The sequence below is a fragment of the Suncus etruscus genome, chromosome 5 (assembly GCF_024139225.1).
Source record: "Suncus etruscus isolate mSunEtr1 chromosome 5, mSunEtr1.pri.cur, whole genome shotgun sequence".
Lineage (NCBI taxonomy): Eukaryota > Metazoa > Chordata > Mammalia > Eulipotyphla > Soricidae > Suncus > Suncus etruscus.
In genome coordinates, this window is record NC_064852.1 from 78,373,193 (window position 1) to 78,391,875 (window position 18,683).

The 18,683-nt window shown below is 37.9% G+C and overlaps 1 protein-coding gene and 1 pseudogene across 1 annotated transcript in view; both read left to right on the forward strand.

Annotated features, from left to right (window-relative positions):
* Nucleotides 1-9,677: 9,677 nt before the first annotated feature.
* PSMD14 (proteasome 26S subunit, non-ATPase 14) overlaps nucleotides 9,678-18,683 on the forward strand; it is a 123,617-nt gene continuing 114,611 nt past the window's right edge. Inside the window, exons 1-2 of the mRNA XM_049773360.1 lie at nucleotides 9,678-9,781; nucleotides 12,346-12,397. Of these exons, the coding sequence (XP_049629317.1) occupies nucleotides 12,350-12,397 (48 nt within the window). The 5' untranslated portion in view covers nucleotides 9,678-9,781; nucleotides 12,346-12,349. The remainder of the gene's footprint in view (nucleotides 9,782-12,345; nucleotides 12,398-18,683) is intronic.
* On the forward strand, nucleotides 18,208-18,288 carry LOC126010405 (uncharacterized; annotated as a pseudogene).

Here is an 18,683-nt window from a genome sequence, read left to right on the forward strand (position 1 = left end):
CAGGCTTGGGGGACCATATGGGATGCCGGGATTCGAACCACTGTCCTTCTGCATGCAAACACCTTACCTCCATGCTATCTCTCTGTCCCCAAGTTTTTTTTTTTTTTTTTTAATGGCAACCATACTTGAAGTGCTTGAGTCCTCTGATCAGAGGTAACCAATTCTACATTTGCCCTGTAGCTCTGAGACCAAGTCTTGCATGAGATGAACCCAGGGTCAGTCATAGACCTGACATAGGCTTTGACACCTGAATCACATGATGTCTCTTGTTCATCATGTGTCCTATAAGTTTGTGGGTAGCCCCTATTTTCATACCCCATATATGAAAATCAGCATCAATAATTTTGTTTTCACAATATGGATATTCCTTAAAAAATTAGACGTTGATCTCCCATATGATCCAGCAATACCACTCTTAGGGATATACCCTAGGACCACTAAAACATAATATGATAATGCCCTCTGCACTTCTATGTTCATAGCAGCACATTTTACATTAACCAAAATCTGGAAACAACCCAGATGCCTGACAACAGATGTGTGGCTAAAGAAACTGGCTAATCTCCACAATGGAATACTACACAGCTATTAGAAAAAAATAAAATCACAAAATTTGCCTATCCATGAATGGATATGGAGACTATTGTTGAGTTAAATAAGTATGAGGGAGAGAGATAGACACAGAATAGTCTCATTCATCTGTGGGATTTAAGAAAAATAGAAGACAGTATAGTATAATACTCAGAGACAGAAGAGGTAAGGGCTGCCCAGAAGGACCAGCCCATGATAGCAAGCTTACCATGAAGAGTGGTGAGTGCAGTTAGAAATAACTACACTAACAACTATCATGACAGTGATAGAGAAATACAATGCCTGTTTTCGAGGGATTGGATGAGGAGGGAATTAGTTGATTGCAGGAAAGTTGCATTAGTGAAGGGGGTGTGTGCATTTTATGGCTGGCACCCAATTACGAACATGTGTGTAACCATGGTGTTAAATAGAGAAATTGCAAAAGCAAAGAAATTGCTCTGAGATAACTTACATGATTACTATTTTGTTGTTGTTTTGGCTTTTGGGCTGCGCCTGCCAATGCTCAGGAATATTCTTGGCTTTGCTCTTAGAAATTATTCCTGGCTGTAGGACTATATGGGATGACAGGGATGGAACTCAGGTCACTTTGTGTAAGGCAACTGTCCTACTTGCTCTGGCCCCCATATGAATTAGTTTTAAAAGAAATTTAGTATTAATCTGAGAATTGTTTTTAATACATCATAGATTGTGGAGTTAAATTGGAGAAATAAGAAACACACTGTTAAATAGCCAAAGGCTTCATGATTTTGGTATTTGTTAGTTTGTTGTTTTTGGGCCACACCTGGTGACGCTCAGGGGTTTACTCCTGGCTATGCGCTCAGAAATCACTTCTGGGTTGGGGGACCATATGGGACACCAGGGAATCAAACCACAGTTTGTCCTAGGCTAGCTCGCACTAGGTACCACTGCTTCGGCCCCAAGGTTTCATGATTTTGTTTGAATTTTATGAATTATTGGAACTCAGTGAGCCTTGTGAAAAGGTTAAAAAGTTGAAGAAAATCATGGGAGTCAGGGATATGACATGCCATGTATCAGGCTGTGTTCTATCACCATTCCCTCCCAACCCAGTGCCACCACGGCTACAACCTGCCCTGAATCTGCCATGACCTGAATTCTACACCTGAATTCAGGCCTACACTGCTGGACCAAGTATCATTGTGAGTGGCTTCCAGAAAGAAGATACATTTTAAACCTTGTTAGGTAATTAAAAGATTCGTTTTTCAGGGTTATTCAGGATTTCATACATCATTTACTATAAACATCTGATCACTCACTTATTTTAATTCCAATGTAAATATCATCTAACACTTAAGAGATTAATCAGATATTAACTCAGTTGGGAGATTAAAAAAATAGAAAAGCAACAACCTTTGAAATTACTGATACCTCTGTATGTTTTTTTACCAACTAGAATTCAAATTATGTTTGATAGTATCTATAGTGTTTTAATTAAGATTAATCATATTATGAATGAACTCTCGGGTTCTTTGCCTTTTTTTTTTTTTTTTTGTAGGTCCATACCCGGTGGTGCTTAGGAGTTATTCCTTGCTGTATATTCATGAATTACTCCTGGTGGTGCTGGGGGACCACATAGGTTGCTGGGGATGGAGCCTGGGTTAATGGTGTGTAACTCAAGCACCTTCTCCTTGGTTCTGTTACTCCGGCTCTCTGCTTTCTGATAGGTTAGAATTTGTTCTAGATCTGTAGACCTTTTATTTGTAAGAAATGTAAATGATCTTTTATGATAGAGAATAATACTTTCATTTTTGAACTCTTTGCCAAGTTCTGTAACATACAAATTATTGTATTTCCTGGCTTATAAGACAGCTGGGCATATAAGAGCCCTACTTTTCTTGTTAAAATATAGGGTTTGGGCTATATTTGCCAGACAAGACTACCTCTTTTAACGCACACCAAACGGAAATTAAAAAACATAAGAGAAAAAGAGTAGAGCCCTCAGAGGTTAACAGTATATGTTTAATAAAGCTAGACTTTGGAGTGCCAACAATCATTTTACATTTGTCATTTGTAGTGAGTGATTGTGATTTTTTAATTGTGATCTACATTGAGAGCAGGGAGAGGGGGCTCCTCCAAGAGCAGCTGGCTGGGGTGCAGTGACTAATAGGATAGCTAGAGGGAAACAGAGCGTCTCCTCTGTGTCTCATAAAAGCTGAACAGAGGACTGAGCACCGGAAAGCCACAGACCAGTGATGACACTTGGTGGCTGGGTGGGATTCAGCGCTAGGTAACTCAATTCCTCTGTGTACCCTGAAAGATGAATCAGGACAAGCAGAGGACTGAGTGATGATGCCTGGCAGCTGGGTGGGATGCGGCTGTCTGTAAGAGGGGGACGGATCACTTGTCCCTGAAGCTGGAGTAAGTTTCAGCATGCTGTATACTGGCGTATAAGACGACCCCAACTTTTAAGAAGTATTTCATAGGTTAAAAAGCCTTCTTATATGCTGGAAAATATGGTACTTTCTCCATTGTATTTAATTTAGTACTGTGAAATATGCCCAATGCTTTGAAAGTAAGTGTGTCAAACTATATGGAAAAGGATGTCTGGTAGTTGAACTATCTGAGATGTTGTTACAAGCCACATTCACTACTTTTTTTTTGTTTGTTTTTGGGTCACACCCGTTAGCTCTCAGGGGTTACTCCTAGCTCTACGCTCAGAAATCATTCTTGGCTGGCTCGGGGTACCATATGGGATGCTGGGATTCGAATCACCATCCTTCTGCATGCAAGGCAAATACTCTACCTCCATGCTCTCTCTCCGGCCCCCACAGTCACTACTTAATGTTTATTTTTATTTTGGTGAGGGGACGGGCGAGGCACACTCCCAGAAATACTGAAGGGCTTGTTCCTTGCTCAGTGATCAGGGATCACTCCTGGTAGGGCTCAGGGAATCCTATAGGATGCTGGAGTGGAACGACCAGGTACAAGGCAAATACCCTACCTGCTTGTAGTATCTTTCTGGCCCAACATTACTTACTGTATGTTATTATATCAAATTGTCTTTTTACATCCATTATATCTTTTTTTAACCTTCTAAGCAACTGTGAAGTGAATGAATTAATTTTGCAAGTAGGAAACAAAATAAACTAAAGGATAACCAGGATTTAAATCTTGACATTTACTTAGTTCTTAAACCTCATATGGAAAAAAAAAAAAAGAGGTCATGGAGGGAAACTGGAAACATTGGTGGAAGGAAATGAACACTGGTAATTGGGTTGGTGTTTAAACAGAGCTTGAAATTCAGTCGTGTGCAACATTGTAACTTTGGTGATAAAATAAAAAGCTTAAAAAAGAAGAGAGGGGCTGGAGCAGTGGTGCAAGCGGTAGGGCTGCTAGGACATTTGCCTTACACGTGCTAACCTAGGACAGACCGTGGTTTGATTCCCCGGCGTCCCAGGTGGCCCCCCCAAGCCAGGAGCGATTTCTGAGCACATACCCAGGAGTATCCCCTGAACGTTATTGGGTGTGGTCCAAAAATCAAAAATCGGGAAAAAAAAAAAAGAATATTGTGATCATCTTTCCATTTAGGTCCATTTTCCATGGGGTTTAATTATTTTATTTTATAAATTACATCATAGAATATGTGCACAAGAGAAAATAGAGGAATAGTAAAAAATGCTATCTGGAATGTTGATAAAGTAATTACACAAAAATTCACTCAAAATGTATTAAAAATTGGGGCCGGGCGGTGGCGCTGGAGGTAAGGTGCCTGCCTTACCTGCGCTAGCCTTGGATGGACCGCGGTTCGATCCCTCGGCGTCCCATATGGTCCCCCAAGCCAGGAGCAACTTCTGAGTGCATAGCCAGGAGTAACCTCTGAGCGTCACTGGGTGTGGCCCAAAAACCAAAAAAAAAAAAAAAATGTATTAAAAATTATATAAAGACTGTAACATACATAGATGAAAATATAGGTGTACACATTAACATTGATGGTTGAAATGTCTTTGGGGACTAAACTACTTTTTAGGGATCTCAGGCAGTTCAGGGTTTTCAGGACCACTCATGGTGATACTTGGCCAACTGGGATTCAGTACTAGGACCTAAAGGTATGGTGATTCTTAGATTCTGTTGTGCTTGGGGCAACTAGGGCCAGCCCAACAGTGTTGACTGCTGGACTACACTTCTTATACTTGGATGTCCATATAGTGCAGGAGATTAAATAGGTTCCCACTGAAATGGGAACTAAATTCAGGTACAAAGGAAAAAAAAAACAGAAATGAAGGGGGCTATATCAAATAGAGCCCCCTTTTACTGTACCTTTTGTACAGAAAAAGAAAACACCTTAATAAACAATAAATAAATTATAAACTAAAATAATAATTAAGTAAGGTAAAGGAAAATAATAATAAAAAGAAACCTATGTCTGTGAGAAGATATTTGTTTTTTGTTTTTTTTGGTTTTTGGGCCACTCCCGGCGGTGCTCAGGGGTTACTCCTGGCTGTCTGCTCAGAAATAGCTCCTGGCAGGCACGGGGGACCATATGGGACACCGGGATTCGAACCAACCACCTTTGGTCCTGGATCGGCTGCTTGCAAGGCAAACGCTGCTGTGCTATCTCTCCGGGCCCTGTGAGAAGATATTTGTATATTATACCTCATAAGCTCTTATTATCTAAACTATATAAAGAACTCAGCAACAGTAACAACAAATCCCAAGTAATCCCAGCAAAAGTTTGATAAAGACTTGAATAGATACCTTTTTTAAAGAAAACTTGGATAACACATTAGGCATATTATAATAAGTAGTTTAAGGGGGCTGTGACGTGGGTGGTAAGGCTTTTGCTTTGCATGCTACCAACTGGGTTCAATCCCTGGCATTCCAGATGATCCCCTGATCCCTGCTAGGAGTGAATTCTGAGTGCAGAGCCAGAAGTAACCTCTGAGCCTTGAAAGGTATGGCTTAAAAACAAACAAAAAATAATAGCTAGCCTATGTTGAACCTGAGGCAATAAAATACATGGAAGAAAACAAGGCAAAACACTCTAGGGAACTGGATTCAGTAATAACTTCAGGTCTTTTACTACTTTTTAAAGAGGAACAGAAGCAAGAAGAAAAATGGAATTACATTAAATTAAACAGTTCCACAAAATGAAAGAAACTCAAAGACAAACTGAAAGAATGGAATGAATGCTTTGCATATGGGCTCCCTGAGTTCAGTTTCTTCCTGTTTCCCTCCCCAGACACTGTATGATCCTTGAGTATGCTGGAGGAGTGTCCATAAACATTGAGACAGGAGTAGTATTTGGCACTTCTGTTTGTGGGAGGAGGTTGGGGAGGAATAGAAAGGACAGAGAATAGACTTTCTACTAAGTGGCAGAGAATATTCTCACATACATCCAACAAAGGTTAATAGCTATTAGAACTTACAAGCTGTTTTTACACTCAACAACAAAATAAGCAGCCAATAAAAGGTGGTGGGGAGGGTAGATTTGGATTGAGGAAGATGGCTCAGCTGTCTGAAATGCTTGTGTTGTGTACAGTTCTGAGTTTTTATTCTGGTATTACATAGTTCCCTGAGTACTGCCAGGGAAAAACCCTAAGTGCCACTAGGTATAGTCTATGACCCTAAGCAAAAAAAAGGTATTTGTTTATGCATATTTGAATACATGATTTATTTATTTATTTATTTAGTTCACACCTGGCAGCGCTTAGGTGTTACTCCTGGCTCTGCACTCAGAAATCGCTCCTGGCAGACTCGGGGGACCATATGGGGTGCCGGGATTCGAACCACCATCAATCCTGAATTGCTGCCTCCAAAGCAGATGCCCTACCGCTGTTCTATCTCTCTGGCCCCACACTTCTTCTTTTTTTTTTTTTTTTTTTGGTTTTTGGGCCACACCCGGCAGCGCTCAGGGGTTACTCCTGGCTGTCTGCTCAGAAATAGCTCCTGGCAGGCACGGGGGACCATATGGGACACCGGGATTTGAACCAACCACCTTTGGTCCTGGATCGGCTGCTTGCAAGGCAAACACCGCTGTGCTATCTCTCCAGGCCCCTCCCATACTTCTTTTTAAAATTTTTTTTTGTTTAAACAGTATGGTTACAAGGTTTTCATAATGAATATACACGTATGCAAAATAAACATAAATGATCAGTGAGCACATTAAAAATAAAAATTGAGTACTGTTAAAATAATATGACTTTAAATGTAATATTTTGTTTGTTTGTTTGTTTTTGGGCTACACTCGGTTACACTCAGGGGTCCTCCAGGCTATGCGCTCAGAAATCACTTTTGGCTTGGGGGACCATATGGGATGCCTGGGATCAAACCAAGGTTCGTCCTGGGTTAGCCACATGCAAGACAAGCGCCCTACCACTGCACTTACTGCTCTGGCCCCCTGTAATAGGACTTTTTAAAAAGCTACATTGATATATCACCTCACCCTCAGGAATGGCTTTTATCAAAAAGATTGAAAATCAAGGGCCAGAGGCCAGAGCAGCGGCACAAGTGGTAGGGCATTTGCCTTGCACACACTGACCTAGGACAGATCACGGTTTGATCTTCAGGCATCGCATATGGTCCCCCATGCCAGGAGCGATTTCTGAGCACATAGCCAGGAGTAACCCCTGAACATCACTGGGTGTGGCCCAAAAACCAAAAAAGAAAAAAAGAAAATCAAGGGCCAGAGAGATAGTACAGCAAGTAAGACATTCGCCTTACAGGAGATTGATCTAGGATCTCCAAGTTCAATCCCTAGCACCCCATATGGTTTCCCAAGCCTCTCAGGAATGACCTCTTGAGTATAAAGCCAGGAATAAGCCCTGGACACTGCAGGGTGTGTCCCCTCAAAAAAGAAACCAAAAAGAGTAAAATGAGAGAGTGTTGTAGAGGAAGAGGAACTCTTGTATACTATTGGTTGGGAATATAAATTGTGCAACCTTTATGGAAAATGTTGATTTCTTAAATAAAAATCCCCTAAAATATAAATACAGTATGATTCAAATAACTCCTAAGGATTTATCCAAAGAATGTGGAAACATTAATTCAAAGAATTACCTATATGTTTATAGCAGCATTACTTGCAGTAGTGGAGACATGAAAACAACCTAAATGTTGTTTCGCAGTTGATTAGAAAAGTGATTGTGGTTTGGGTATCACAAAGGAATACCATTTCGTTATTAAAAAAGTTGAAATCTTGCCTTTGGCATCAACATGGATGGAGCTTAAGATGATTCCATTAAGGAGAATTAAAAAATTGAAAGCCTGGCTATTGTGACAGTACAACAGGTTGGGCACTTGTCTTGCTTATGACTGACCCATGATCTACCCCCAGCATCATATATATAATCCCCTGGGCCCACTAGGACTGATCCCCGAGATCAGAGCTGACCCCTGAGAACTTCTGGGTATGGCTCCCCAAACCAGTGCAAAAAGTAAAATACAGGTTGATTTTTCTCATGGAATGTAAACTACTAAAGCAATAAATAGTCATGACAAAAAATTACTCAGTGCTTGTTATTTTATATCATAAAAATGTGATGGTTACTAGAGATGTAGGGGAAATGGGCACGAGAAGAAGGTAGAAGTGGTTTAATCTGATAATGGACTAAAACTTTGCTGGTGAGAGTGGTGAGGCTTTTATGCTAATAAAATGTGTTGAAGCTATATTTCTGTATTATATTGTAATACATTATGAACCAGGGGTAAGTAAAGTTTAATCATAGTCAAGCATTTTAAAATCCTTAAGTCTTTAAAATGTGTATTATAAATATGCACATTTGTAAGTAGTACCTTTTTCTAAATATCTGCTGGCACTTCTGTAGATATACCTTGGAGTGGAATTGCCTCGATGAACTTTGATTATTTCCCAAAATTTTCAATACTCAATTTAAAAAATCATTTAATTTTCTTGGTCTTTGGGTTATACCTGGTGGCACTGAGCATTATTCCTGGCTCTGCACTCAGAAATAACTCCTGGCAGGCTCGGGGGACCATATGAGAATCTAGGGATTGAACCCGGGTCTGTCCTGGGTGAGCTGCATAGTAGGGCAAACGCTGTGCTATCGCTCAAGTCCTCAATTATCTTTAAATTTAATAAAATTAAGCCAGGATATTTTTACCTAAAGTTGCATAGTCATTTTGTTGTGATTGTTAACTAAAAGTAGTTTTGTCATTCTGGAGGCCATTTGGCAGTGTCTAGATTCAAGATATTTTTGATTCTCACACTGTATGATGCTACTAGGTATAGTGGGTAGAAAGATGATAGGTTTGATGCTAAACATCTATAATGCAAGTGATAGCCCCTTCCAACAAAAATTACTTGGTTCTAAAAGCCACTAGTATCAAAGTTAAAAAAGGTTTGGCTTTTAGCAATCAGTTTTTGGTCATTATTGGCAACTAGATTGCAGAGGTGTTTAAAATACTAAGAGATCACTCTTGGCAGCTTCTGGGGTGCTGGAATTGAATTAGGGTTAGCCACATAGAAGGCAAGTGCCTGCCCACTAAACTTTTTCTGCAGCCTCTTTCCTGTTTCTTAAAACCCTTGCTGTTACTTCTCTAGTAGTTGTAAACTTTTTCTTGTCAGTGTTTTACTTTTTTGCTAATATGCATGGAATATGAATCATAACTGTGAGGATAATTTAAGGAAAGAGCTAGAAGATATATCTTTTTTTGTTTTGTTTTATTTTGGTTTTTGGGCCACACCTGGTGGTGCTTAGGGGTTACTCCTGGCTCTGTGCTCAGAAATCACTCCTGGCAGGTTCGAGGGCCCATATGGGATACCAGGAATGAACCTTGATCTGTCCCAAGTAGACTGCTTGCAAGGCGGACACCCTGTCACAGTTCTATCGCTCTGGTCCCAAGCTTTCATTTTTCTTTGCAACACTTTTAGAAAGTTTCAAGTTGTGAAATTTCAACCCTTAAATATAATAAGAACACTTAAAAAAGACATACCAAAATTTGGATGCAGGCTTAATCTCTATGCACTCTTGCTCTTGAGATGGTCATTTCTTAAAAATGATTTATTTTATTTTCATTATTACTACACTCTTGGCATGTTTTTTACATCTTGATCTTATTTGTCCTCCCCTCCCCTGTTTTTAGGAGAGAGGGAGGAAAAAAAAAGACCTGGGAAAATTATACCTACCAGTATTAACAAGATCCTGAGAAAAAGAAACTTGTCAAACTCAACAAATAGAAGCTTTACATCATAAGAAGTATAATTACTGAACAGGTGAGAATGGAGAATGTATTTTACTTTTCTTTAAGTATATAAAAAACATGTGAAAGAATCATTTTTATTATAAAAATTAAATTTGTCAACTAGGTAGCTAGATTTAAGGAAGCATGAAAAAGTTTAGATAACTAAATTTTGTACTTTTATAAACTTTTTAATGTGATTTAGAAGATTTATCAATATACTTACCAATACATTTTATTTTTATTTTTAAATTTATTAAACCAAATAATCTTACTCAAGTAAGATCTTTGTTTGCTAAATATTTTTTCTTGTTTGCTGAGATATCAGATTTTGCTAAAACACAAGTTGACCTGCCAGATTCTCTTTCCCTCTGTTCCCCACTCTGCTCATGTATATTCACAGCATCTGGAGTCTGTGTAAAGTCATCAGAAACAACACTGGGAGAACAGATAAACTGAACACAGCTGGGAATTGACTTTGGCCTGGGATATGTATATACATACATACATACATACATATATATATATACATATATACATATATATATATATATGTAATGTCTAAGTATATGTGGTGTTTGTTTTTTGTTTTTAAAAGATTTTTCTCTTTGATTGCATGTTCTAGAGGAAATGTCTTTTAATATTTTAAAATACCCAAGTTTTATTGTGGGAACAGTCTTCAAAAGTTGTTTTTGGGGTGAGGGATATGGCTCAAAAAACTGGAGAACTTGCTTTGTATAAGAACTCTAGGTTCCATCCCTTGGCACCATGTAGTTCCTCTGAACATTCAGGTGTGCCCAAACAGACCCACCTCCGTATTTAAAAATAAGTTACTTAATGCCATATTTGATGAATTTAATGAAAAGTTGATGGAGATTTTATTTGTAGATGTTGCTAGTAGGTGATAAGTTAATGTTTGTAAAATATGAAATTTTGTCTGGACTAATGTGCCGTTTCATGTTTTTAAATAACTGTTCATTGTAATTTTCAGACACTTGTTGATGTAACAAGGCACACATAAAAAAATCCTATGATCATGTTTATCTAGAAATAAAAAATGAAGAATTAATTTATGCTGGACTTCTTTTTGGGGTGATGGAGATTGAGAACAGTGAATGAGAGGTTTTGTAAAAATAGATGCCAATTATGTTTCTCCTTGGTAATTGTTATACTGGAGTTTCCACTTTGAGAAAATTTGCATGGCTATATCGATTGTGCACTGTCCTGTGTGTAGACTTGAATAAAATTTGTGGTATTAGCATATATATGGATATATACAGGATTAAATTGGTAAAAAGAACCTAGTGTATACGTGACTAGTAAGAAAATGATACGTCATTGAGTGTTAGTTTGTATAGCAGTTCTCACTAATAAAAACATGGGTGAATGAGTAAATCTGTTAGCATTCGATTTAAAATATAAATTTTAGTAATATTTTCTAAAATAATATTAAAAACTATTAGCACTAACTTAAAAACAATTCTAAGGCATAACAATTTGCAAGTAGAAAAATTGCTTCATTGTCATGATTAGTGATACAATATTAGTTTTTGTCATTGGACTACTCATCCTTTTGCAGTTTGAAATATATTAGTATACTGTTTCTTTACTTGAATTCTTCAAGTTTTTCAAGCTTATAAGATTATCTTGTAATTCTAGACATTACAAAAAGAAAAAACAAGTCAACAGGGCTGGAGGAGAGATAGTGAAGTGGGTAAAGTCCTTACCTTACACATGGTTCACATGGGTTCAATCTGTGGCACTTAATAACCCACAGGTGTGATCTTTGACCAAGACCTGGACATAGTAGGGTGTAGCCAAAACAAACAAACAAACAAACAAACTAAAAAACAAAATTAAATTGATAGTCAAAGTTAATTTTGTTCATATTGATTAGCTGTAAAGTTATACTTGAGAGTAGCAATTGAATTTCTTTCATGAAAGAGATGTATATCTTTATAACATTTGGAATAAAAATCTGTGCAAGTTCTAGGACATTATCTTATTGCATTTAATGTTTATTTTATATTTCTTTTAGTATAATGAGTTCGTTTTTAAAAAGCCTTTGATGCTAATTCAGAGATCCATAATCTACTCACAATGTCTTTCACATGTAGTTTTGATGATAACTGACAAGCTGTAAGTTAATTAGCACAGAACTTACTAATGAGGATGTTAAAATTTAATTTAAAAGTGAGGATTTTATTTGTACACTCAGGACAAATGAGAGGAAATTCAATCATACATATGATAAGTATTACAGGCAAATTTTCCTCATTCAGGTACTTTATTAGATAACAATAAGAAAATATAATTAACTTAATGATAGCAAAGTTTTGAAAGTATGCTAAGATTGCTTGTCTTTAAAACTGGGGATAACCCAAAACCAAAGCAGTAAAATAAGGTCTGTTAATTAGCATGGAAGACAGCTTCTTGAATTAATATGTGGTGTTAATTAACAGGAAGTCTGATGTTGTGTTGTAATTACCACCAATATTTTTGACATACTGAGTGACTGAAGGTGAATTATATAGATAGCAATTGAGTAGACACTTTTGTACTCAGGAACATTTTTTTGTTTTTGTTTTTTTTTTTTAGAAAAATGGACAGACTTCTTAGACTTGGAGGAGGTATGCCTGGACTGGGTCAGGTTAGTATATAACTCTCAGTATTTCTTTGTGCGTAATACTATCAGCCTTTTTTCTAGATACCTGAAGAGAAAGAAATCACTCCCAAGAAAATGAACCTTATAGATAAAACTTACGGTAAAGAACTCAGCTTGTTTTGGTGGCTGACTTGTAACACTAAATAACATGTAGAGAATTTTCTACATGTAGAGAATATTTCAGTTTTCTCCTAGTTAAACTCTTTGTTATAAAATTTGGGCACACGCGAAATTATAAGACTTGTCTTTTAGGGAAAATAGGACATAAAATGTCTTATAGTAGGTTTATAGTGAGTCTTTACAAATAATCCAGGAGAAAATAAACATGGCATAATTTTGACAAGATCATGAAACTGGCATAATTTTGACAAGATCATGAAACTGACCTATAAAATGTTTGCACAGTCTTAACATTAGTAATTTACTCTATTCATTAAATGCATGGGTGAAGCAATAAGTAAAATATATTTTTGATTCAAATTTGATATGTATACACATATATTAGTTCCTTATTAAATTTAAATGAGTTTCCAGGTTCTCATGTATTTGGTTCAGTGCTATTGGACAAATGGACTCTCGTTCTCTCAGCTTGCTATTAGCTAAAGACTTTATTTTTGCCTCCATTGAGCTTTGCACTGATTATTTTCCAGTCCTTCATTAAAAAAGAGATGAGGGGCCGGCGAGGTGGCACTAGAGGTTAGGTGTAAGCACTAGCCAAGGAAGGACCGCGGTTTGATCCCCCAGCGTCCCATATGGTCCCCTACAGGCCAGGGGCAATTTCTGAGCGCTTAGCCAGGAGTAACCCCTGAGCATCAAATCGGTGTGGTTTGAAAAAAAAAAAAAACAAAAGAAAAAAAAGAGATGAAATTGCTCTTTCTTTTTAAGATTTATATATATAATATATAACTATATATTTGTGATTGAAGTTTGGGGATATATTTATAACTACCTTAACCCTTTTAGTTTTCAAGCTTTCCCTCCTTTTATATCACTATCAATGTCTTTGTCTTTTTTTATTCTAAGAAACAGTTTTGTTCAAGACTTCATAACATTTTTAGTGTTTTGAGGATTCTTTTATAAATTAGGTTTATGATAATTTGTGACTATTTTCATTTAGAAAATTAGGGTCATTCTGTGATTTATATTGGTCTGAGGTTTTTGTTTTTTGTTTGGGGGCTTACTTTTGGCTGAATCAGTTCTGGTGATGCTTGGAGAACCACATATAGTGCCAGGGTTCAAACCAAGTTGCAGTATCCACAGTCACATGCTAACCTTTGTTATTCTTTGTACTATCTCTCCAACCTCAACATCACTTAATTTTGATCTTCCTTCGCTGTTAGCATTCTTTTCTCTGTGTGTGAGTGTGAGAGAGGAAGAGAGAGAGGAGAGAGAGAGGGAAGGGAGGGAAGGAGGAAGAGGAGAAGGGGAAGAGAGAGGAGAGAGAGAGAAAAGGAGAGAGAGAAGAAGAGAGCGTTCTCAGGAGTGGCCCCTGGTGCAACTCCGGACTATATGTGGTCCTAGGGATTTGAACAAGGGCTGGCTGCATGCAAGGGAAACACTTTACTTTCTGTAGTATTTCTTGGGCTCTTTAATTCTTTTAAGAGATCTAAAACATGACTGATCTTGACCCTTTTGCTTTCTTACTTTCAAAAACATTTCAGGTTGCTAATATCTCTTTTTTTTTAACTTAAAACTTACAGTATTAAGGGCCGGGCGGTGGCGCTGGAGGTAAGGTGCCTGCCTTGCCTGCGCTAGCCTAGGACGGACCGCGGTTCGATCCCCCGGCGTCCCATATGGTCCCCCAAGCCAGGAGCGACTTCTGAGTGCATAGCCAGGAGTAACCCCTGAGCGTCAAATGGGTGTGGCCCAAAAACCAAAAAAAAAAAAAAAAAAAAAAACTTAGAGTATTAAGACATATACAAGTACTAGAAGTGAGCTACAGTAGTTATGTAGCAACTGCAAATTTATCATGCTTATCTTGCTGTAGTAGAATTTGCTGTAGTAGAATTCTTTTTTTTTTTTTTGTAGTAGAATTCTTAAGGAAAGTTTTATCAGATTTAAATACTGAAATAACTCTTAATAAACACTAATCTCTTTTTTTTGGCGGTGTCCATACCCAGTGGTGATCAGGGCCTACTCCAACTCTGTGCTCAGGGAATACTCCTGGTTGATCCAGGGAACCATATGAGTGGGGTGCCAGGGATCAAACCTGGGTTGGTTCTGTTCAAGGCTAATGCCCTTCCCACTGTACTATCTCTCTGGTCCCCTTTCTGTAAATATTAGAGGCAGTATTATATCATTGTTGGAAATCCATGCTTAGAAATTGTTAGATATGAAATAATGGTTTTGGGGTTGGAGAGATAGTATAGTAGGCAGGGTGCTTGCCATGGGCACAGCCAAACTGAGTTTGATCCTGACACCCCATATTGTATCCTTAATCCCACTAGGCGTGATCCCTGAATGCCACCAAGTGTAGCACCAAACAAACAAGAAAAGTAAAAGATACAGACTTGACCAACTATTGTTTTAATTACCTATCAATTGCAATTGTAGACCTATATATTAAAGGGATTGGTCTAATAGCTTCTCTTTGGTTTTCATCCTTATGTCCTCAGTTTGTAGTTATTTGAACTTAGAAATATGAAGTTTGAGAATCTGACATTTCATATTTCATGTATTGAATCATCTTTCTAAGATACAAACTTTCTTTTTTCTTTTTTTTTGGGGGGGGGTGGTCACACCTGGCAGCGCTCAGGGGTTATTCTTGGCTCTACGCTCAGAAATCGCTCCTGGCAGGCTCAGGGGACCATATGGGATGCCAGGATTCAAACTGCCATACTTCTGCATGTAAGGCAATTCCCTACCTCCTCCATGCTATCTCTCCGGCAAGATACAAACTTTCAAGAGAAAAATTTATAGGTTCCTATTTCATTATTTTTAAATAAATGTTTTAGTTGAATCATTATGAGACATACAAAGTTGTTCAAATTGAGTTTCAGTCTTTAACACTCATCTGATATGCATGATACCCCTTCATTAACAATATTGTAAATGCCAAGTTGCTTTTTCTTTATTTCTCCTTTGTCAGAATCTAGGTGTTCAAGGATTAAATTTTTTTTCTCTTGGTAGAATTGTGTTTTCCTCTATTTTTTTTTTTTTTTTTTGGTTTTTGGGCCACACCCGTTTGATGCTCAGGGGTTACTCCTGGCTATGTGCTCAGAAATCGCCCCTGGTTTGGGGGGACCATATGGGACACCGGGGGATCGAACCGCGGTCCGTCCAAGGTTAGCGCAGGCAAGGCAGGCACTTTACCTTTAGCGCCACCGCCCGGCCCCTCCTCTATTTTTAACTGTAATAAATATGCAGTATTAGTTCTCTAACAGAGAATGTTACTTTTCTGAATATTCAGAAATATAATATCCCAACAGTGTTCAAGAATCCTGGGGTCTTTTCCCAGATATACTTAGTATGAATGTGCAGGCCATTTGGGCCCTGTGGTGTTAGAGAGCCACAAGCAGTGCCTAGATATTGCCAGAACTGTAGCTGACAGTGCTTGGGGCCATATAATGCTAGGGATTAAAATTATTTCTTTTGCATTGCAAGGCATGTGTTAATGTTTAATACTTGTTTGTTTTGTTTTGGGGTCAGACCTGGTGATGCTCAGGGATTGATTACTCTTGGCTGTGCATTCAGGAATCACTACTGGCAGTGCTCAGGGGACCATATGAAATGCCAGGGATTAAATCCAGATTGGCTATGTGGAAGGCAATCTATTTTCCTACCACTGTGCTATTGCTCCAGCATCCCTTTAATGTTAGTTACTTTTGCCTGGCCTAGAAAATAATTTGTTTTTTATAGTTTAGGAATATTGATTTTTAAAAATAAGAATGTAAAGATCATTGAATTGCTAGTAATTTTTTTTATTAAATAGTAGTAGCAACCAGTAAAAATGAAAAAAAGATAAATTGTTTTAATCTCTCAAAAATCTTGGTAAATATTGCTATTATATGTAAAGACAGAATTTCCTTTATAAATAAGAAGTAGGCTACTTTCTGGTGCCTTATTTATTTATTTGCTTGTTTATTGGGGTTGGAACATTTGGAAATTGTTTCCAAACAAATTGGAAAATTTGTTTATTGGTACTGTTAGGGACTGTTCCTGCCATTTTGCTTAGGAGTGACCCCGGGTGGTGCTGGGGGACCATATGTACTACCAGAGATTTGAATGGAGTTGGCAAGATATAGAGCACCCCCTAAACACCCATATTGTCTTTGACTTCACTGATGCCCCTTTTAAAACATAGAAATAGGATAAGCAGAATATGGTTCTTTATCTTACCTAAGTACAACTTTCTTAAATAGAAGTGACATTTCTTAGTTCCGAGACTAATTCTTTCCCTTATTTTTTGAAATCCTGTATCATTCAGCTAACTCCTTTCTTAGGAAGATTTTTAAATTTTCTGTATGTACATCAAAACATTATTGTATCTTGCTATTAAGTCTCTGTTCTACAATTTTGGAAGTAAATAGTTTGATTTTGTATATTCTTTCTTCTCTTTTTCACTTACTCTCATAAGATATATGCTCCCTTTCTCTTTTTTTTTATATTTGAGACTTTATTTAAACTCTATGATTTATGAAGTTTTTTATTATCCAGTTATTTCAGGATTCAATGTTTCTATACTATTCCCACCACCGGTGTGACCTTCCCTCCACCAGAGTCCCCAATTTCCCTTCCCCTAAGTCTGTCCCCTTAGTAGGTATAAAATAATTACTGTTTATTGTTTGCTAAAACAAAATGGCAAATGTACTTACCAAAAAATTGATCAATAAAAGAGAATTTGTGGGACTGGGAAGGTGGCGCTGGAGGTAAGGTGTCTGCCTTGCAAGCCCTAGCGTAGGATGGACTGCGGTTCATTCCCCTGGTGTCTCATATGGTCCCCCAAGCCAGGGGTGATTTCTGAGCGCATAGCCAGGAGTAACCCCTGAGCATCAAATGGGTGTGGCCCAAAACCAAAAAAAAAATAAAATAAAATAAAAGAGAATTTGTGATAATTGTTACATCTCATAGTGATGTTTACTAATTGTGATTTACTGAGCTGGTTAGCGTTAATTCTGTGTTACTTGTTTTGCTCATTGAGCTTAGTGGACTTTGCAACTTTTTCATCAAATTTGTCTCATATGGTCCCCCAAGCCAGGGGTGATTTCTGAGCGCATAGCCAGGAGTAACCCCTGAGCATCAAATGGGTGTGGCCCAAAACAAAAAAAAAATAAAATAAAATAAAAGAGAATTTGTGATAATTGTTACATCTCATAGTGATGTTTACTAATTGTGATTTACTGAGCTGGTTAGCGTTAATTCTGTGTTACTTGTTTTGCTCATTGAGCTTAGTGGACTTTGCAACTTTTTCATCAAATTTGTTGTGTTACTACTGGGCTCATAGTACTGTGAAATTTGAAGGTATGGCATGGCCACATATGTAGCTGATAGTCTAGGAGCTGTGGAGCTGAGATGATTCAGGAACTGTGAGTCTCAGTTGTGGAGCTGTGCAGCTTGGCTGTTTATATAATAGAAAATGTTTTGTTTTTGGGGTGGGGCTCGGGTCTTCCAACAGGGTGGAGAATTAATCCACATCCTCTCTGAGAAAGTGTCAGAGTTCCTACCTGGGAGGATTCATGACTTGTTACCTTTGAGATTAATTGTGTAGTTGAAGCATTTAAATCTGGACCTAGAGGATGTTGGGTTTAGAAGGGGACTGCTGGGCCTTTTGGCAGTTATATTGAAGGTACATAGTGAGCTTTGTGCAGTGGCAGTATTGTAGCCAATGAGGTTTATCTGAGGCACGATTATTGCTAATTGAAGACTTAAGGTACATAGTGACAGTGAATTAGGGCTATTCCCACCACCATTGTTGTCCTCCATCCACTCATGTTCCCAGCATGTATCCCATACCTCCCCTTTGCACCCTGGACTGCTAGTGTAACAGGTCCTTTTGTATATAACTTGTTGTAGATTGGGTATCTTGATTCTGTTGTTGACTTTGAGATTGGTGTTTAGGCCTGATCATTTTTTATTCCCACTCAATGTTCATGTGACTATTTGCTCTTGGTACCACTCACTTCCTCCCTCCCCTCTCAATTTATGAGGCAAAACAAGATATTTTAAGCTCTGTGATTCTGTTGAAAAAGGAAAAAAAGGGGAAAAAAAGAAAGATAGCTGGGAGGAGTCCATTTAGGAGCTTTTAATATCAATTTAAAAGAAGTAAAAAAAG